The sequence below is a fragment of the Heloderma suspectum genome, chromosome 2 (assembly GCF_057233095.1).
Source record: "Heloderma suspectum isolate Gila_16-S chromosome 2, 16-S_ref, whole genome shotgun sequence".
NCBI classification, from domain to species: domain Eukaryota; kingdom Metazoa; phylum Chordata; class Lepidosauria; order Squamata; family Helodermatidae; genus Heloderma; species Heloderma suspectum.
Window position 1 is genome coordinate 330,830,859 of NC_139459.1, and position 22,538 is coordinate 330,853,396.

Genomic DNA, 22,538 nt, shown 5'->3' on the forward strand with positions numbered 1-22,538 from the left:
TTTTGCAAAAGGGGGAAGGTTTATCATTCTTTCTGTGATATATTCAGTGTCCTGCAGAGAAAAAACCTACTACAAACCTAACGGCCCAGATTGAAAATAGCCTATGAGTCATGTTTTTCATTCCCTGTTAAATATATTATTATGTATCTTATTCAGGACTGGTCTGCCCATATGGCTAATGGTGCATTTATGCTAAGTGTTGGGCTTACATAAGGCCATAAACAGCCAGCTGCTGAATGCCCCTTCCATCTGTTCCTAATTTTTTCAACCATGCTACCCTCATCATTTTGCCAGACCATGGAGAAGGGAATAACTACTACATTCTCCTTCTCCTGAACTTTATTTCCTAGGTAAGTTTTTTGAACGCTTTGTATATATTTCCTGAAAAGAACATTCTGTATGTGAGGTCAGACAGCCCATACACTTGGAACTCAAGATAACCATGAGCAAGAATGGGTACATTTCTGTTGGGGAGTAGGACATCTACATAAAACTTCCCAAAGTCATGCCTTCATGTCTGGCTTGTGGACTTTCTGGAGGTATCTGCTTGGCCACTGTGTGAAACAGGATGCTGGACAAGATGGATCCTCTTTGGTCTGATCCTGCAGGGCTTTTCTTGTGCCTTGGAATGAGAACACCACGCTTGGAATGAGAACACCACATTTTTTCCAGTATAACAGACAGTGGCTTAAATAGGGGATTTTGAAACGATTTTAACTGTTGCTAAACTCCTACCTGTCACGCAGAGTGCTCTGTACAATGCAAATGTCATTTGTCACCTAGTTTTGCAAATTGCCCATGATCAACAATGCAAATATGTTCAGTCACTTGTCACATAGCTTGATCTCCATATTCCTGAAATGTTGCTGCCTTTCCAATCTGTCTGATGAACAGTTGCATAAAACTCAAAAGTGTGTTGCATATTCCAATGCCCCTCTAAGCTGACCCAGTAGAAGATATAATCATACCCATAATTTTCAACACAGACTTAATGCATGTAGAAGCCTGCTTGCTGTTATGGGTTGAAGCCCTGTTTTTCCTGCCAAGCTGGACAATAACTTAGAATGAAAATAAATGTTGTAAGACATAGTGGAGACAACTATAGGCTGGTTGCTAACGTCCCCTTCATGGGCAAGTGTTCAAGCAAGTGGTTGCCAATCAGCTCCAAGCATTCTTGCACAAGCTGATTTCTGAGATCCATTTCAATCTAGCTTTAAGCCTGGTTTTGGGACTAAAACTCTTGCTCTCTGGGATCACCTTTTCCAAAAAAGAGACAGGGGGAGTGTGACCCTGTTGGTTCGCTTAGATATCTTAGTGGCTTTTGATATCATTGACTATGGTAACCTTCTGGACTGGGTGTTTGGGTTGTGAGTTAGGGGCACTGTTCTACAATGGTTCCATTCCTAATGGACATTTCCAGAAGGCAGTGCTGGGGGACTGTTTCTCATATCAGTTATGTCACAGGGTTCCACAGGGATCAGTTTTATCCCCTATGCTATTTAACTTCTATATGAAACTGCTGGGGGAGGTTATGTGGAGTTCAGATCTGAGGTTTCATCAATACGCAGATCACATGCAACTTAACCTCTCCTTTGTATCTAATCCAAGTAATGCAGTGAATGTCCTGAATTGGTGCCTGAGCAGGGTAATGGACTGGATGAAGGCCAATAAATGGAAGCTCAATCCAGTGGGTGGTTTTTCTGCCCAGTTGTGTAGATGTGCTCCCCCTGAAAGATCAGCTACACAGCTTGTGGGTGCTCCTGGCTTCATCATTGTCACCTGAGGCACAGGTGGCTAATAAAAGCACCTTTTATTAGCTTTGGTTGATATACCAGCTGTTTCCCTATTTGGACAGAGGTAGCCTGGTGACAGTTATCTGGTAACTTCCTGGTCAGATTACTAACTAGGAAGTTACATTACAATATGTACATTATGTAATGTACATTACGTTATGTGATGTACATGCGGCTGCCTTTGAAAATAGCTTTGAAATTTCAATTAGTTCAAAAGAGAGCTGCTAGGCTACTAACTGGGAGTGGTCAACGTGATCATGTGATACCAATGCTTCACCAGCTACACTGGTTTCCAGACCTTTTCCAAGCCCAATTCAAAGTATTGGTGTTGACCTTTAAGGCCCTAAACTGCTTGGGACCAAAATATTTAAAGGACCGTCTCCTCCCATATGTACCTGTTTGGGCCCTGATGTCATCTTCAGAGGCCCTCCTCTGAGTGCCCCTACTGAAGGAAGTTAGGTGGATGGATACAAGGAAGAGAACCTTCTTAGTTGGGGCACTCCATTTATGGAATGCCCTCCTCAGAGAGGTTCACCTGGTGCCTACACTGTTATCTTTTTAGTGCCAGGCAAAGATCTTTCTTTTCTTCCAGGTGTTTTAGAGTTTAGTTTTTTAGGTTTTAGAGCCTCGTGTGGCGCAGAGTGGTAGGCGGCAGTATTGCAACCGAAACTCTCCCCATGACCTGAGTTCGATCCCAGCAGAAGCTGGGTCCCAGGTAGCCGGCTCAGGTCGACTCAGCCTTCCATCCTTCCGAGGTCGGTAAAGTGAGTACCCAGCTTGCTGGGGGAAAGGTAGTCACGACTGGGGAAGGCAATGGCGAACCACCCCACTATAGTCTGCCATGAAAACGCCAGGGAAAGTGGTGTCCCTCTAGGGATCAGCAATGACTCGGTGCTTGCACAGGAGGAACCTTCCCCCCCCCTTTTTTACGTTATATGGCTGTTTTATATATTTTATATTTATTTCTGTGTTGTTTGTTGTTTTATATTGTATTTAATTCTTTTAGCTTTTGTGGTTTTGTATTGTATTTTATTCTTTTAGCTTTTTTAATCTGCCCAGCGAATGTGTTATTGGAAGGATTAAAAATACGCTAAATAAATAAATACAATGCTGTTTCTGTGTGTGTGTGTGTGTGTGTGTGTGTGTGTGTGTGTAAATATAAGCAGGGTTGCTTTATTTGTTTATAGTTGTAACAGCACCATGTCCCTTCAAATAAGCATTGTATGCAATACACTTTTATTTATTAGGGTCAAATAGACATACCACAATATTGATTCGTCCACTGAGCAGCCATACATTGGTTACAACAATCATATCTGTGACTATGCTGTTTTATGCTAAAAGATGCTTTGAACATTTACAGCTTATACAATGATATTCTAGACAGATACACTCTCATTTAGAAATGCAGATGTTCAGTTTTTGTAATGGTGTGTTCTTCTGTAGACTGCAAACTGAGTAAGAAAAAGAGAGGTTAAGATGATGTTTGTTTTGCTGCACAGTCTCCAATGTGTTCTAGATTAGTTACAACTTTTTCTCACTCCAGGGATAAGTAATTTAGGGCGCAATCCTATTGCCACTAGTCAGCGGCTAGACAGCCATAGGATAGGCTGGTTCCCTGAGAACTGACCCCCACCCCCTCCTGCTCTGCCTCATAGGCAGCGCAGATTGGCCCCACGCTTCTAAGAGGAGTGTGGAGTGGCAAAAATGGGGCGTTCCTGGGGGGGCGGGGAGGGCGGAAGTGCCATTCCGACACTTTCTATGCATCATCTGGCATCTCCCACCCCCGCTCTGACTTCCTGTGGCTAGACAGCTGAAATTGGCCGTCTAGCCACAAATGCTTATAGACAGCATTAAGCAGGGGGTCCTGCACTGAGCAGGGAGTTGGACTCGATGGCCTTGTAGGCCCCTTCCAACCCTACTATTCTATTCTATGATTCTATGCGGGGCGGCTGAAGCGCGGAGGGGATGATCCCCTCCGCGCCGCTCCTGCCCTGCATTGGACAGGCAGTTGCCTCCGAGTTCAGGGGTGGCTGCCTATCCCAATAGGATTGTGCCCTTAATTAGAGAGATTTCTGACAAAGGTAGAGGTTCAGTTCTTAATTCCTGCCTGACCGTACCTGTTCCCTACAGTGTTTATGCACACAAAAGCAAGCACTGGGGACCTCTAACGCCGGAGACAGGCTTAGCCTGGCTAGTTAGGAAATGCTCTATTCAGTTTGCCTGACAGCATCTTTTAGGAAGCAGTCCATTACTTAACTCACACAACAATGAAAGCACAGCTCAGTCTTTCTCTGCAGTATGGGAGAGGTTGCTCTTAAACTAAGCTCTACTTAGCAATGAGGGTTGGGTGCCAAGTATGTGGAGTTCTATCTGTTGCTGAAAGGAGAGAATAAATCTCTCCTTATCTAGTGCCAGAAATCTGATTCTGTTCTCTTGCCATGGAGCTAAATGGTACTGTCTGTAGAACAATAGTTGAATGGAAACCATTCCCCCTGCCCTCCCCCCACATATTATGCATGAGTGAGACCAGCAGGATCTCTAAGTTAGTTATCTCTAAGTTCATTATGCCCTCTGCTAAGAAACTGGCCCTGTCTCCTTGATTGCTGATATTTTCCTCTTGACGCTCTCATTTTACTTATAGATAGCACCAATCCAGTAGTCATCATAATGACTGAACTGAACAAATGTTGAGCAATTTCAAAACAGCATAGAGAGAAAAACATTCTTCATCATCAGTGGCAATATAAGAAAAGCTATTCTTTTGTAGTGTTTTGCAACAACTCTACATATCATGTTGCACTATCAATCAAGCTGGTATTTTTCCCCATATAGTGTTAATTACTGATATCTGCACCTCTGTTACCCTAATTAAATACTTTTGTAAACATGTAAACACAGTTACTTGGTCCTTATATTACACAGCTCACGTTCAAAGAGTCACAAAACATCAATAGAAATATGGATTGATAGAAGGAATATTGATTAAACAGGAAAAAATTGGTCAGTTTACAGCGTATATTTTTGAATGTCCTTTTAAGGAAAATTGTTTTAGTTATATGCAGCATTCTGGATTTGGGTAAGCCATTAATCCAACTCTGCAAAATATATAAAGTAGGCATAATACATTAAACAAATAAACCAATTAAAAAGAGTAGTGGTGGTACTTAACATTGCATGTACACAGTCCATAACATTCTCTTGATGTGAAAATTATGTGGCTTCATGCACTAAGACACACTGTGAATTTGCTAACCAGGAATAATGTCAAAAGGACAGCAAAAAAAGTCTAGGGCAAACTAATAGTCATAGACAAGCAATGTTGAAAACTTAGGAGCTATAGTGCATGCATTGTGTTATACGGAATGATCTTCAGAAATAATTTGAAAACACATTTTGCTCTTCACCAAAATGCAGAAGAAAATCTAAGTCTAATTTAATAGTTTTATGCATAATATATACTACAGATTCAAGGGTACAAAATGCTGCTACCATACACATACAAAACTACCGTAAAGGTATCTATACAGTACATACAACAATTATTTACTCCAATTCACCACCTGTGATGAATATATCATCAATCATCTATTCACAAGGAGAAGATGCATCGCATATAAACAAAAAGAGCCACAACCCACCTTCCTCAGTTGGTACCCGTAGAGCTTTGAGTTAGATAAACCTCTATGTCACATTTATCTAAAAACTTCAGAAATCTGCTGCCTGCTACTGTGTTGAACTTTCCACATTTAATGCTTGACTTAAGAGCACTCAGAACTCTACACGTGCTAAATCTGATTAGCAAATGACGTTGGACCACTCTGGCTGAAGCTCTGTTGCTGCTGACCAAATTCATCCACTTGCCCATAGCTGGTTTGCTGCCCAAAGCTGCCTCCCTGTTGGTTATACCCACCACTTGGCCCATAGCTATCTTGATTGTAGCCACCTTGGTTATAGCTGCTGGATTGTTTCTCCATGGTGTCTTGAGGGTGCCTGGTGCCTGAAGAATGCCAACCAGTCTCCTTAAAAACAAACCAAATATTTCCTGCCCACAGAATAAAGTTCAAGAATCCAAAGACCTAAATAAGAAGCAGAGTAAGCCATTAATTTTCTTACATGGTTTCACCGTCTCATCTCATCTCACTTCATCTCTTCTCTCTTATTCACTCAGCTAATCAGGATTGCAATTTATTTCTTTATAAATCAGATTTCTGATCTTATACAACTGCCAAAGGGCAGGACACTTTTGATTAAAACAAATTATTCCTCTAGCTGCCACTCTTTCTTACCTATGGCTAGAGATAATTCGAGGAAACAAGAATCTGCTGAAGGCTGTCTATAGCTTCTTTTTTAGAAGATGGGCTTCTGACCCCTGATCCAGAAAGGACTTCTGTATTTTGACTGGAGGAGACGTTCAGTGTCTGTAGCTTCTCCCAACACAGTGAAATCAATTACAGAACCATCTATTTCACTATTTAATTTTTTCTGTTAAAAGCATTTTAAGGTATATCCTTTTCATTCCAGAAATTCTACAGGACACCTAGGGAGGTAGTGGGCTCTCCCACACTGGAGGCATTCAAGACGAGGCTGGACAGCCATCTGTCAGGGATGCTTTGACTTGGATTCCTGCACTGAGCTGGCGGTTGGACTCGATGGCCTTGTAGGCCCCTTCCAACCCTACTATTCTATGATTCTATGGCAACTTCCCTGGAGATGATGATGATAATGATGATGATAATTATTACAGTGGTTGTTGACTTCTATAAGCACAGGTAAGTAAGAAATCCCTTTTACTCTAAATTATAGAGTTTATAAATAGTATAATTATTAAGTTATTTTGCATTTCTCCAGGCCACTTAGGGCCAAGCTAAATGTTACTTATATCATGCATAGGTGAGCTATGTAGGATTATCTCCCCTACTCTCCTGGAAGTGTGCACAGACCTGGTTTGTATTGGGACTGTAGCACTCCCCCCCCCCATGTTTATCCTGAAATTCCACCCCCCTGAGGGGGGATTAAAAAAGGAAAAAGTCTCCATTGATTCCAGTGAAGACTTTTTTCTTTTTTTAAGCCCCCCCTGCCGGATGAAAATGGGGGGCAGGAGGAAGAAGCTCAAACCCTCCTCTCCAGAAGCACCATGGTCCCAATCTGAATTGGGGCCATGCACACTTGCAGGAGAGTAGGGGAGACAATCACACATAGCTGAGCTGAAGGAATGCTTAGTTTGGCACTTGGACTCTGACTTTTAAATAATAACCTTGTAATACAAAGTGCTTGTCACTTACATTATATGTGCTTGCCAGGGTCAGTTGCTCAGATTATTATATATCTTATTTATCCTCACAAGAACCTGTGAATTAGGTTAAGCTTCATGGTGGACCCCAATGGTTTGGCAGGGAAATGAAAAACCTTGACTGATCTCACGACTCTGGACTGCCCATTTCCTTTTGGTGTTCATTTTTTTCTTTCAATAAAATAAAATAAAATAAATACTTACAACTGAAGTATTCAGAGTTGACATAACAGGGCTCCGCATTGGCAAGCACTTATTGGACTGCTGCTTGCAAGCTGACATCAATAACAGCACTTCATCTGGGTCAGTAGCAACCTTCACATCAGATAGCCCTTTAGCCCAAGCAGAAGAACCCACCAGCCACATGAATGAAAACACCACTGTCACGATGAAGTCCTACAAAAACCAGATCAAACACTTTATGTTTATGTTTGGTATGCAGTGAGAATAATAGAATCACAGTCTATCTGACTGGGGAAGGGACCAGTTAGAACCTACCCAAAATGACAGAAGGACTGTGCCATCACATAATGCATGTGGGAAATAACATTGTTTGAAAGCGCTCTGACATCAATAACTCCCTGCACATGAAAAGCTCACATTTCAGGCACTGATTAGTGATAGGTAAACATTACAAATGCAAGGCAAGCTCAACCACTGGGTTGGGGTATGTTTGTGGAGGCCAGAACACTGACTTGGATAAGTTCTCAGTCTAAGAAGCCTGGGAGAAAAGTCTGCCTGCTTCCTTAGTTGTAGCAGGTGGTTTCACCTTAGGAGAGGAAGAAGAGGAAGCTGTAGAGAACACAGGACCGTGCCTGTTGTAGCATGCACGAGCACAGTTAGGAACATAGGACCTTATACCGAGTCATACCATTTGTCGGATCTAGCTTAGTAATGTCTACACTCAGAGGCCAGTGGAGGCTGGTGGCTCTGGTTTCAGTAGGGCTGTGAATCCATTCTGGGTTTCAGTCAGAACCAGCCAGAATTCTAAAGGAGCTACCCAAGGTGCTGAACCCATTGTGGAGATAGGGTTCAGCACTTGGATAGCTCCTTTAGAATCCTGGCTGGTTCTGACTGAAACCAGAATGGATACACAGCCCCACCGAAATTGGAGCCACCAGCCTCCACCGACAGAGGCTTCCCGGAGTTTCAAATATGGGTCTTTCCCCAGCTATACCTGGAGATGCCAGGGAGTGAACCTCAAGGGCTCAGGTTTGGGATTGACTGATGATACCTGGAGATTCAGGGTTGTACCATAAGCAAACTTGATTCTCTTGTTCATGTTTGATGTGGTAAAGCCATCCTTTGGAAATTATCCCCCAACATTATTTTGCATGGCAATCCTTTCTTGTAAACATGACCACATGTGGTGAGGTCTGGTGCTTGCCATGTGTTGGAGACGCAATAGAAAACTAATGTTCTCCAGGGAGGGAAATACCACATCTTAGTGTGCTGGTGTGCAATTAAAAGAAAGTCAAACATAAAAACGACAGACATGAAAATAACAAGCAAGTGGCTAAAAGCATGTTGATGAATCATTATCTCACTTCCATTTCTTTGGAGTTTGTGCTTTAGGCAAGGAGCTAATTGCAAACATCTAAACATTAAAATCCCCTTCATGTATCACTGCCTTGTTGTGGCGAAGGGGTTTGCGTAACTCAGTGAAGCCATAAGCTATGCCATGCAGGGCCACCCAAAATGGACAGGTCATGGCGGAGAGTTCTGACAAAATGTGGTCCACTGGAGAAGGAAATGGCAACCCACTCCAGTATTCTTGCCAAGAAAACCCCATGGAACGTATCACAAGGCTAAAAGATATGACGCCGGAAGATAAGCCCCTCAGGTCGGAAGGTGTCCAATATACTACTGGGGAAGAGCAGAGGGAATTTCCAAGTCATGCCAGAAAGAGTGAAGCGCCTGGGCCAAAGCTGAAAGGACACTCAGCTGTGGATGTGTCTGGTGGTGAAAAGAAAATCCGATGCTGTAAAGAACAGTATTGTTTAGGAACCTGGAATGTCAGATCAATGAATCAAGGTATGCTGGAGCTGGTCAAACATGAGATGGCAAGACTGAACATCGACATCTTGGGAATCAGCGAACTAAAATGGACAAGCATGGGCGAATTTAATTCAGGTGACTATTATATCTACTATTGTGGGCAAGAATCCCTTAGAAGAAATGGAGTAGCACTCATAGTCAATAAAAGGGTGGGAAAAGCAGTACTAGGGTACAATCTCAAAAATGATAGAATGATCTCAGTACGAATCCAAGGCAAACCATTCAACATCACAGTAATTCAAGTCTATGCCCCAACCACTGATGCCGAAGAAGCTGAGGGTGATCGGTTCTATGAAGACCTACAACACTTTCTAGAACTAACACCAAAAAAGAATGTCCTTTTCATCATAGGGGATTGGAATGCCAAAGTAGGAAGTCAAGAAATCAACGGGATAACAGGCAAGCATGGCCTTGGTGTACAAAATGAAGCAGGACAAAGGCTAATCGAGTTTTGCCAAGAGAACACGCTGATCATACCAAACACTCTTTTCCAACAGCACAAGAGGCGACCCTACACATGGATATCACCAGATGGTCAATATCGAAATCAGATTGATTATGTCCTTTGCAGCCAAAGATGGAGAAGCTCCATACAGTCAGTAAAAACAAGACCTGGAGCTGACTGTGGCTCAGATCATGAGCTTCTTCTTGCAAAATTTCGGCTTAAATTGAAGAACATAGGGAAAACCACTAAATCATTCAGGTATGACCTAAATCATATCCCTTATGGATATACACTGGAGGTGATGAATAGATTTAAGGGATTAGACCTGACAGACAGAGTGCCTGGGGAACTATGGACGGAGGTCCGTAACACTGTTCAGGAGGCAGCAACTCAATCCATCCCAAAGAAAAAGAAATGCAAGAAAGCCAAGTGGCTGTCTGATGAGGCTTTACAAGTAGCTGAGGAATGAAGGGAAGCAAAAAGCAAGAGGGAAAGGGGAAGATATATCCAACTGAATGCAGAATTCCAGAGAATAGCAAGGAGAGACAAGAAGGCCTTCTTAAATGAACAATGCAAAGAAATCGAGGAAAACAACAGAATGGGAAAGACTAGAGATCTTTTCAAGAAAATCAGAGATCTCAAGCGAACTTTTTGTGCAAAGATGGGCATGATAAAGGACAAAGAAGGCAGGGACCTAACAGAAGCAGATGAGATTAAGAAAGGGTGGAAAGAATACACAGAAGAACTATACAGGAAAGATCTTAGATAGCCATGATAGTGTGGTCACTGAACTTGAGCCGGACATCCTAGAGAGTGAAATCAAGTGGGCCTTAGGAAGCATTACTAACAACAAAGCTAGCAGAGAAGACAGTATTCCAGCTGAGCTATTTAAAATACTAAAAGATGATGCTGTTAAAGTGCTGCACTCAATATGCCAACACATTTGGAACACTCAACAGTGGCCACAAGACTGGAAAAGGTCAGTTTACATTCCAGTTCCAAAGAAGGGCAATGCCAAAGAGTGTTCAAACTACCGTACAATTGTGCTCATTTCACATGCCAGCAAGGTGATGCCCAAAATCCTACAAGCTAGGCTTCAGCAGTATGTGAACCGAGAACTACCGGAAGTACAAGCTGGGTTTCGAAGAGGCAGATGAACAAGAGATCAAACCGCCAACATTCGCTGGAACATGGAGAAAGCAAGAGAATTTCTATTTCTGCTTCATTGACTATGCTAAAGCCTTTGATTGTGTGGATCACAACAAACTGTGGCAAATTCTTAAAGAGATGGGAGTACCAGACCACCTTACCTGTCTCCTGAGAAACCTGTATGAGGGTCAAGAAGCAACAGTAAGAACCAGACATGGAACAACTGATTGGTTCAAAATTGGGAAAGGAGTACAACAAGGCTGTGTATTGTCGCCCTGCTTATTTAACTTATATGCAGAGTACATCATGAGAAATGCCAGGTTGGATGAATCAGAGGTCAGAATTAAGATTGCTGGGGGAATGATCAACAACCTCAGATATGCAGACGATACCACCCTAATGGCAGAAAGCGAAGAGGATCTAAACAGCCTCTTGTTGAGGGTGAAAGAGGAGAGTGCAAAGGCTGGTTTGAAACTCAACATTAAAAAAACCAAGATCATGGCATCTGGCCCCATCACTTCCTGGCATATAGAAGGGGAAGAAATGGAAGCAGTGACAGATTTTACTTTCTTGGGCTCCAAGATCACCGCAGACAGTGACTGTAGCCATGAAATTAAAGGCGCTTGCTCCATGGGAGGAAAGCTATGGCAAACCTAGAGAGCATAGTAAGAAGCAGAGACATCACCTTGCCGACAAAGGTCCGTCTAATCAAAGCTATGGTTTTCCCAGTAGTAATGTATGGCTGTGAGAGCTGGACTATAAGGAAGGCTGAGTGCCGAAGAATTGATGCTTTCGAACTGTGGTGCTGGAGAAGACTCTTACGAGTCCCCTGGACTGCAAGGAGGTCCAATCAGTCCATCCTAAAGGAAATCAACCCTGAGTGCTCATTGGAAGGACAGATACTGAAGCTCAAATATTTTGGCCACCTAATGTGAAGAGAAAAGTCCCTGGAAAAGACCCTGATGCTGGGAAAGACTGAAGGCAAAAGGAGAAGGGGACGGCAGAGGATGAGATGGCTAGATAGCATCACTGATGCAATGAATATGAACTTGAGCACACTCCGGGAGAGAGCGGAGGACAGGAAGGCCTGGCGTGCTATGGTCCATGGGGTCACGAAGAGTCGGACACAACGACTGAACAACAACAAACATTAAAATACTTTGTGGCAGGGTATACAATACATACTAGCCCGGAGGATTTTCATTGAGACTTCTAATGAAAGAAATTATTGCATGGTATATAAAGCTCTATCAGTAATAGGATAAAATAAGAAAAGTAAACTTGCCAAATGTAAACTTGCCAGGCTGAAATGTAAACTTGCCAGGAAACAAACACTAGTTTGTAAAAAAAACACCTATTTTTACATAGGTTTGCCACCAAAAGTGGCAGCCCCTTTCCCCCCCCTTTCCTCATAAAGTTTAGGCACACAAACGTGTGTTGTGTCATCATCACATTGTGCATTTTCCCAGCCCCAACTCTGCCTCATTGGTTGTCACTGCTAGGGAACTGCACACCATGATTACGAGCAGGTGTGCCTAAATGTTATAGATAATGCAACTGGGGAATGCGATTTTCAGCACCAGCCCTGTGTAGACCATAATATGTAGTTTCACTATCAGTTTTCCAAAGCACAGCACCTAGTTATTATTTACGTTCCTCATATAGCCCCAAATCTGCATGAACAACCAGTGTGGTGTAGTGATTACAATGTCAGACAAGGATTGGGAAAGACTGGATTCTAATCTTCACCAGGTTACAGGATGACCTTGTACCTACTTCACAGGATTGCTGTGAGGTTAAACAGGTAATATGTCCTGAGTTCCTTACAGGAAAGATGAGGGGGGAGAAATGCAAATCAATAAATAAGCTTCCATTTTATACAGACGTCTGATTATCAATGTTGGCTTTCTCCTGACAATTTATGGAAACATAAGGCTGATTTGTACAAAGTGTAATAGCTCATCTAATTATTTTCACAGATTGTGGGCAATGAAGATGTCACCAATACAACTTTTGTATAGTTTATTGCTATTGTTTATTTTCGGCTTGTGGGCTAGTAGAAACATATTATTTAAAAGAGGTGAGCAGGCAGTGGCATTAAGATTCTGTCACAACCTCTGTTTCTCACGATTATGTTGCCTGAAAATGATTGAGTCACAACAGTGCAAGAGCTCAGATGCGTGTGGCGGGGAGGAGGTATCAGATTAGGTACAGCCTGGGAGACTATAGTCATTGGCATATAATTAATGTTTCCTATTGGATATTTAGATATGCTTATACGAACATAACATTATTAAAGTTAAGTGCACTTTAGGATGGCAGCCTTATGGCTTGTTTTAGTGGAGTTTATACACACTGCTTCTCCCTTTTTAAAATATGGTAATTGGTGAAGGCAATCCATATAACTTTGTGTCAGTCGAATAGGGGCATCCTGAGATTAATTTTAGCAGTTATCTAAGCTTTGCCCATAGTTTACATATCTGCATACACTGCCACACACATACATGTCAAAGGAAAACATTTCTTGCCAGTCTATGTATAAAAATGACAGTGCACAGTTTCTCCACTATCTGTAACACCAGAATCATCACCTGTTCAGAATAAAAAAATGTTTCTGAATTTGTTTGCGTTGAAGCTATTCTGCAGTAAATACAACCATAGTAATTTATTCTATTCTGAGATTATGTGTTGAAATAAATTTACACTGAAATAAAATAATTCTCACATTCTTAAGAAAGGGAATTCTTATGATCAATATACTGTTATGGGTTTCCTTTCAAGCGTCTTTGAGGAGGACTACTACCGTAGGGTGGGTTGCCTTAAGGCAATACCTGGCCAGAATCTTGGAGTCAACAAAAGAATGTTAATAGCCCAGAATATTAAATGATGTGTTTCCATGGGAACGCATTGATCCTCCTTAAACCTTCAAAATGAGGCAAAACAGACTGTAATTTAGGTGCTGGGAAACAATACAAAGGGTGCAGTCTGCAGTTTCAAATGGGAATCAGAGGGGGGGGGAAGAGCAAAAGAGGGCGGGAGGTGAATTTGAGCTCCGAAAGCATTTTGGGGCTGCTCTTCTCTGGAGATCTAATGCAGAACAGTGGATTTTACTATCTGTTGGAAAGTTTAAGCTGTGCCTCCACCTATGCTCAACTGGTATATTTGTAAATAAACTCAAATATTACAGAACACCATAAACTTCCAGTGACCTCCTTCCAAAGGAAACCAAAATGAGGTAAGCACTGTATCCCTGTTGGGCTTCTATGCTGGAGTTGGGAGGGAGGAAATAAAGCATTGATGTGGCAGGGAGGAAGAGCAGTGTCGGCTGAAGGAGCTGAAAGCTTATCTCTAGTGTGTTGGGTTGAGGCACTAGTCCCTGTAGTTGAAGAAGGAGATGAGCAGCATTACTCCTTCCCCAACTTGCTGCCCTCCAGTTGTTTTGGACAACTCCCAGCATTTCTGACCATGATGGTTGGGGATGATGGCAGGTGTAGTCCAAAACATCTGGATGCCACCAAGTTGCCTAACCCTGTTTTAAAGAGTTTGGTATGCTCTCCGTGTTGCATACTGGCAACCATAGCACAGCAGTACACAGCTGATACCCTCAATATCGCCTGTCAAGACTGAGGGGTTTTCCTGCATTTCCAAACCATTCAGAGAGCACCAGGTTGATGAAGGCTGCTCTAAGGCTTCAAAAGGTAGTCCTAATAGAGCTTAACCTTCTCCTAAGCTAGGGATATTGCAATATCTTACACCATTCTATCCTCACGACAACCCTAGCCGATAGGATCATGTCATGCCAGTGCTTTGTTAACTGCACTGGTTTCCGGTCTGTTTCTGAGCCCAATTCAAAGTGTAGGTGTTGACCTTTAAAACGCTGAATGGCTTGGAAGCAGATTATCTAAAGGAACATGTCCCCCTTATGTACCTACTTGAACCCTTAGGTCATCTTTGGAAGCTCTCCAGGTGCTCCTGCCAAAGGAAACCAGGCAGGTAGTTACAAAAGACAGGGCTTTCTCAGTTGTGGCACCCACTTATGGAATGCCCTCCCCAAAGAGGTTCACCTGGTGCCTACTTTGTTATTGTTCCAGTGCAAGGCATAGACCTTTTTTTTCTCCTAAGCATTTTAGAGACCTAGTTCTAGATCGTTATGGCTGTTTTATCTATTCTTGTGCTGTTGGTTTTGTACCAACAAAATATTTTGAATACTTATATCGTATGTTATGTTTTTAACAGTCTGTATGGCATTTTAGTCTTTTAACTAAAACCTGGCAAGGGCAGCTTGTTGGCATGGTTAACAAACCACCACCAACCTGCCCTCACTGGTGGATGACATAACGACTTATGAGTGGGGGTTGGGTTATGGAATGGGCACCTGTGAGTGCAATCCACAGGGCTTTATTTAAGCCACCAGGGCTGAAAATAATCGTGTGACCTTGCTCAGTGAATTGCTCAAGGCCAACAGTGGAACTCATCATGGTGCAAGGATATGAACTCCCCGCATACCTGACATATATTGGGTTGGATCCAAACGGAGGGCCCAATCAGAGGCAACCACCTATCCAATGCAGGGCAGGAGCAGCGGGGAGGGGATCTTCCCCTCCGCACTTCAGCTGCCCTGCATTCACGGCTGGACAGCCGATTTCGGCTGTCTAGCTGCGGGAAGTCAGGGTGGGGTGGGGTGGGGAGGCCGGACGACACACGGGAAGTGCTGGAAAGGCACTTCCACCCTCCCCGCCCCCAGGAATGCCCCGTTTTCACTGCCCTGCATTGCTCTTACCAACACAGAGCGCAGGGACAATCCGCACTGCCTATGAAGCAGTGCGGGAAGGGGTGGAGGTCAGTTCTCAGGGAACCGACCTATCATATGGCTGTCTAGCCGCTGACTAGCGGCCATAGGATTGCGCCCTTAGTCATATTTAGAGCAGACATGTTGAAATCAAGTTAGTGATGTCTAAGTTAAGTCCCACTGATTTCAATGGATCTCTTCCATCTAACCCATTGTATTCAACTTTCTTTTTTGGAAAGAGAAAAGATTCTGTGACCTTTCTAAGCATCTTGTTTTCATGTTACAGTGTTCCTACTCTCCTAATTATGGTGAAATGCTCTTCCCTAAGTTTAGTCTTTTAACTTGAACCTAGATCAAGATTCTTGTCATTTAAGCCTAACGATTATTGTCCCTGTGGACGTGATGACCAGTTGTCCCCTTGGTTTTTCCAAGGTTCTTTTAAATATTCAAGCACTCTCAAAATGTTCTGTGCTCCTTAATTGTCTATGCTAAACATGTACTGCCCCTTCAGTTGCAAATGCCCCAGTGATCTATTCATTGTGAGAACTAACTACTCCATGGACCTCAATCCTACAGGGAAATGGAGGCACCTGCAGGTTCAGAGGAGCCACAAATTCTTTATTATCATAAAATATTTATTGAGTTTCCACAGCATGCCAATTGTTATATATTCATGTTGGATTATTTAAGGGAAATTGGGAATTTTTCATTTGAAAAATATTGAATCCTATTCATATGACTTTTTAACTGCCACTTGCATGAAAAGAAAAATCAATCTGCAATGAAAATAAAGTTTGCTTCAAACTCTCAGCAAAAAACACACATTTATCTTTCCATGAATAATTGATACAGTGTAATCACTAATATCACTTACAGTGCAGTCCTTTTTTAATTACTGAAGTATTATACAGGATTTTTGTTACTTCAGGGAAATTTAAATGTTGTAGTCTCTGTATTGATACTATAATGCTTATTAAATCAGTCTCAAAGCGCATTTTAGGGCTGTTTATTTTATATTGAGTAAAGCTTGTCTAATTAATACACCAACAGTTCTGTAGCTTTTCACATTGGAATTAACAACTGTGCCTCCATCTCTCTTGGCTTCTTTTTAAAAGTTAGCAAAATTTCTTACATGCACACACAAGTTAGCATCTGCCAGTGGAGCTTTTTAATTATCTTTTCAAACAGCAGACTGCACTCACCTTCCACACTGAAGCATGTAGGAGTGCTTTCAGGGATGGGTGGGAGTGAGAATGTGGGCTCTGACTCAGATAAGCAGAGGATGGCTAGACCAGAAAAAACAGTGTCACCAGTGCCAGTTGTGCTAGAAACCAATCCAGGCTCCAGCATCATGACCAAACCTGAGTCAGAGCCCCTTGGACTGGGGGATCCTGAGTCAGAGTCCCCTGAATCAGGACTTCCAGAGTCTATACCCATGGAGCCTGCAGCCCCCCCCTGCCCAATTGACCACCTCCATACCAAGGACCAGCATTCCCATCTCAGCCTGGCTGTGCAGGGGAAGTAAGAGGAGTGCTAGGCTCCTCCTCTTCAGAGGTTCAGTCCAGTCCAGTCTTAGACATGGTTGGAGCAAGTGGCTCCCTTGGAACTCTCCATGGTGTTGCCTTGCCCCATTGTGCCCTGTGGCCTCTCGTCAAGGTCAGGGCAGGAGGGAGCAAAAATGTCCCATCCAGTGAGCAATGACTGTGCATGAGTCGTGTAAGGAATTAAGACCTTATTCACCTGTCCAATCCACAGCTCCACATAATGTCTGTATGTGCCTTTGGGTTAAATGATGTGAGGATGAGGAATTTCAATATGGTGATTACCAGAACTTTACCACCAAGCATGGAAATATTTGCTACTCCACAAAACTGGCTGCATCAGTAACATGGTGAACATGTGGCAAGCAGGATCAAGTACACTGTTGCTGTGCTGGTGCACATGATCTTTCCCCTGCCCTCAGCACCGTGTAATGTGTGTACAAAGGGCTAATGTGAGTTGGCTTTGACAGATAAGCTACTGAAATGGGAAGAGCCACAGGATATGCCCTGTGGAGGCTGGTGGCTCCGATTTTGGTGGGGCTATGAATCCATTCTGTGCTTCTAATGGAGCTACCCAATGTGCTGAACCAATTTTGGGGATAGGGTCAGCACTTTGGATAGCTCCTTTAAAGTTCTGTCTGGTTCTGACTGAAAAATAGAATGAATGTACAGCCCCACCAAAATTGGAGCCTCCAGCCTCCACTGGATATGCCTTACATCCTCATAAGGTCTTCACTCTCCTATTTTGGAAGCTGGCAACTATTTCTATGCAAAAGGTAACAAAACCACTTTATCCTTTACAAGGCACCTCTCCATGTAACGGTTACTACCGTATGAAGACTCTCCAATCTTTTTCCTCTCCCCCCTCACTTTCTGCCCAATCTGTATTTCTAGCTAGCTTTATGACATATCCCACCATTTCAAGTTAATAGGACAAGCATTTTTTTTGCTTTTCCAGTTATCTGGCATGTTTTTGTTTCTGTGGAGGAGTGGCATCTCCACCGTGTAAACCATGTAACTTTCTCTTTCCACAGCCAAATAGTACCTCAGTCTGTCTCTCCTTATTTTCTGTGTCTTTAAGACTTACCTTTCCCCCTTCATATTGATTAATGTTTCTCCTCAAACTCCTGTCCAAGTTGTAGTTATCTCTAGACTAAAGAAGCGCCTTGTTCGAAGCAGCACCTCCTATATCATTCTTCTCTATTTTATTCAAACTACCTCTGTTGAAATCACCATTTTCTCTCATTGCTGTGAGCCTGTTCCTCTTCCTCCATCCATTTCCTGCCTGCTACTGCCTCCACCGCTACCATCAGCATCACCCAGCAAGCTCCCTTGCACTGGCATACTGCGTTGTCCTTAAAGCTTCCTATCTCTTTTCCCTGACTCTACGTCCTTCCTTCCCAACCAGCTCTTACAATGCTTCTCATTTCCTCTACTCAAGATCATCTAGCATCATCCCACATTATGACCTTCACCCATTTACGTCTCCATATCATGCCTGCTCCCTCAGCTTGGGAAGCGCTTTTCCATCCCCTCAACCATTGACAAACTCTTCTCTGAATATTCCTAGTCATGTCTTGCCTGCATTTTTCATGCTCTCATCCTCTCCCCTCATGGTCAGTCCATGAACTATTCTGGGGCTTTGTCTACTAAATGTTGACTGTATGCTCTCTGGGCAAGAACTATAATATTTCTATGTTCTCTGTAGTGCCAATCATACTGTTGGTACTCAGCAAGCATGCACTTATACTATAGTAACAGTAGTAGTAATTAGGGCTGTGCAGGGACCCCCCGATCCGACTTGGAAGCTGCTTCGTGAGGCGGACCCAATCCAGCTCGGGCAGATTTGGGGGGCACCCAACCTGCCTCAGCCCCAAACCCGAAGCAGGGTTTGGATGTTGAACCTTGCTTTGGGTCCCCCCGACACCCCCGCACAACTCCCCTTACCTTGCCGCCTCACCCTTGCTACCTTCTCTGCTGCCACCCTTGCCGCTGCTGCCACCGCCAACTCCTGAGGCCTGGACATGCGCGGCAACTCTTACTGCAGGGAGTCACCATTTTTAAAATGGCAACCTCCTGGAACTTCCTGGAGGTTGCCATTTTAAAAATGGTGACTCCCTGCAGTAAGAGTCGCCGCGCATGTCCAGGCCTCAGCAGTTGGCGGTGGCGATGGCGGCGGGGGCAAGGATGGTGGTGAGGACAGTGGAGGTGGTGTTGGTGAGGACGACAGTGGTGGCAGTGGCGGAGGCGGCAAGGATGGTGATGGCAGCAGTGGTGGCTCAGCTAAGGACCTGGAGGTGCTGGGGGGGCGGCTGGGCTGGGGGGGGGGGTGAAGCTCCAAAGAGCACCGAGAGCTTCGGAGAGCCCTCGACCCACTCCAGGTCACTTTGTGCCCCCTCCACTTTGCCTCGGAAGGGGCATAAAGTGACCTGAAGCAGCCCGCTTCGACTCGGGGTTCAGGCCTTGGGCCGAAGCGGTGCACAGCCCTAGTAGTAATCTTATATACAGCCATAATTATATGCTGAAAGACAAATTGCAGTTTTGATGAGGAACGGGTTCCACCCATCCATACCCTTGGTGATTCTCCTTGTTGTAGTCAACAATGCTGTTTGGGGACTGTATGTTAATAAATTCTTGTGTGAAAGAAAGACCTGTTATAACACAACAAAAGAATTCAAATTAACCCAATACAGAATATTCGGAGACTAAACAAATACATCAATAAATAGGACAAAGCTGTCAACATCAGTGTAACACACACTTACAATCAAAGGGCCCCTGTTGTCTTCACGGTATTTGTTCTGGAAAAAAATGTAAACCACTGTGGCTGCCAAGGAGTAGAGGAAGGCAAAGACTGCAATAGTGACAAAAAATTCCGCAGAAGAAGAAAAGTCACCTATTAGCGAGAGTTTTTCTCGTTTGCCTTCACAGGTGGGAGCATCAAAATTCACCTGGTACAACCTAAAATCCAGAATGAGAGGAAAGTGAGTTGGATCACAAAAGAGTTGGTCTGTGAGTGACAAAGCTCTTCACATAGCTTGTTCTTGATCAGCTGTGCCCCATGGGGTTTTATCCTAGAATTCAGTGGGTCAAGTGTTGTGCCTTAAGCTACTGAATTTTGCAAATGAATGCTAATTTAGAAACTGAAGACACAGCAGATTGAGCCATTTAACCCATTACATTTCCACAGTGCAACACAGTGAAAGTTCACTTCAAAGGCTGATCAAACTTGCAAAGTAAGGCAGGCCTGCACAACCTGTGACTTCTCAAGGTGAATGCAGCCTGCCAGCCACGTACAGAAATTCACCTGGAGCTAATAAATGCTGTGTTTTCCTGCCTGCTTGGAACTGCCAGAATAGGAAGGCTATCAAGCACCTTGCAGGCCACCCACCATACATGATAGCTACAGTGTCTTGCATAAGTATTCACCCCCCTTTGACATTTCCACATTTTGTTGAGTTACAACCTGGAATTAAAATGGATTTAATTGGCATTTGTACCATTTGATTTATACAACATACTTAACACTTTGAAAGTGCAAAATATTTTTATTGTGGCACAAAGTTAATTAAACAAAAATAAACTAGCATTTGTTGGTTGCATAAGTATTCATCCCTCTGAGTCAATCTTGGTAGAAGCACCTTTGGCAGCAATTACAGCTGTGAGTCTTTTGGGTAAGCCTCTACCAGCTTTGCGCAGCTGGATCCTGCAATTTTTGCCCATTCTTCTTGGCAAAATTGCTCAAGCTCTGTCAGGTTGGATGGGGGCCATTGGTGAACAGCAATTTTCAAGTCTTGCCACAGATTGTCAATCTGATTGAGGTCTGGGCTTTGACTTGGCCATTCTAAGACATTCAGGTTCTTGTTTTTATACCGCTCCAGTGTAACTTTGGCTGTGTGTTTAGGGTCGTTGTCCTGCTGGAAGGTGAACTTCTGCCCCAGTCCCAGGTCCCTTGAAGACTGAAACAGGTTTTCTTCTAGAATTGCTCTGTATTTGGCTCCATCCATCTTGCCCTCAATCCTGACCAGTTTCCAAGTCCCTTCCAATGACATGCATCCCCACAACATGATGCTACCACCACCATGCTTTACCGTGAGAATGAGGTTCTCAGGGCAATGAGCACTCTTGGGTTTGTGCCACACATAGAGTTTGGCGGTAAGACCAAAATGTTCAGTTTTGGTCTCATCAGACCAGAGAACCTTTCCCCACATGTTTGCTGTGTCTCTAGGAGTGTACGGAATACTCACACCGTTCCAGTCCAGACATCCGCGGGGGGGGGGGGGAGGCGATCCGTCCCTCCCCCCAGAATCCTGCCCGGCTGGCTCCACTCCGCGGCGACTCTGTGAAGACACCGGCCAGAGCTGCCCGCAGCTGGACTTCCATCTGCTGCCAGGCTGCGGCCGCAAATGATGTCCAGCATAGGGGATGCCATTTGCGTCCCTGCTCTTTTTGTGATAGGCTACGTAAATATTTATGTGGCCAATCACGGCCAAGGGCAGGGACGCAAATGGCGTCCGCTATGCTGGACGCCATTTTGTTCTGCAGCCCAGCAGCGGATGGCTGTGGAACAAAGACGACAACCTGGACCAGCCGCCGCCAGATAGGGTCCATCCCGGGGGGATTTCGGGGGGTGGCGGTTTTCTTCCATAAAGCTCAGCTTAGTGGAGTGTCTGGGTGATAGTTGTCCCATCGATGGTTTCTCCCATCTCAGCTGTGGATCTCTCTAGCTCCTTCAGAGTTACCATCAGCCTCTTGGTTGCTTCTCTGATTAATGCCCTCCTTACCTGGTCACTGGGTTTTGGTGGACAGCCTTCTCTTGGCAGACTCACAGTTGTGCCATATTCTTTCCATTTTGTAATAATGGATTTAACGGTGTTCTGGGGGATGTTCATAGTTTGGGTTGGGTTTTTTTTATAACCCAGCCCTGATTGGAGCTTCTCCAGAACTTTATTCCAGAATTGTTTTGATAGCTTCTTGATCTTCATGATGCTGTTTGCTTAAATATGCTCTCCAACAAACTCTGGGGCCTTCCAGAAACAGGTGTATTTAATCTGAGATCATGTGATACTTGAATTGCACACAGGTGGACTCTATTCAACTATGTGACTTCTGAAGGCAGTTGGTTGCACCACAGCTTATTTAGGGGTATCACAGCAAAGGGGGTGAATACTTATACAATCCAGACTTTTTTATTTGTAAATAATTTTGTAAAATATGTAGATTTTTCCTCCACTTAGACATTATGGACTATTTTGTGTAGATCAGTGACAAGAAATTCTAATTAAATCCATTTGAATCCCAGGTTGTAACACAACAAAGGGAGGAAAAGTCAAAGGGGGGTGAATACAGTAAGGCACTGAAGGCTGCATTTGGCTCAGTGGAGCACAAGTTGTGCAAGTCTGAAGAAGAATAACATTATTTATTTCATTCAAACTTTTGCTCGACCCCATTCCAAATACTTTTGGTACAT

General features: G+C 43.7%; 1 protein-coding gene across 2 annotated transcripts in view; it reads right to left on the minus strand.

The window, feature by feature from the left end:
* Window positions 1–3,014: 3,014 nt before the first annotated feature.
* SYNPR (synaptoporin) overlaps window positions 3,015–22,538 on the minus strand; it is a 243,903-nt gene continuing 224,379 nt past the window's right edge. Inside the window, exons 4-7 of one of the 2 annotated variants that reach the window (XM_084832511.1) lie at window positions 19,834–20,029; window positions 7,291–7,482; window positions 5,707–5,872; window positions 3,015–3,247 (exon numbers count right to left, since the gene is read on the minus strand). In XM_084832511.1, coding sequence (XP_084688637.1) covers window positions 3,189–3,247; window positions 5,707–5,872; window positions 7,291–7,482; window positions 19,834–20,029 — 613 coding nt within the window. In that variant the 3' untranslated portion in view covers window positions 3,015–3,188. Of the gene's footprint in view, window positions 3,248–5,581; window positions 5,873–7,290; window positions 7,483–19,833; window positions 20,030–22,538 lie in introns of those variants that run through there. The other variant, XM_084832510.1, reaches the window with a different exon arrangement.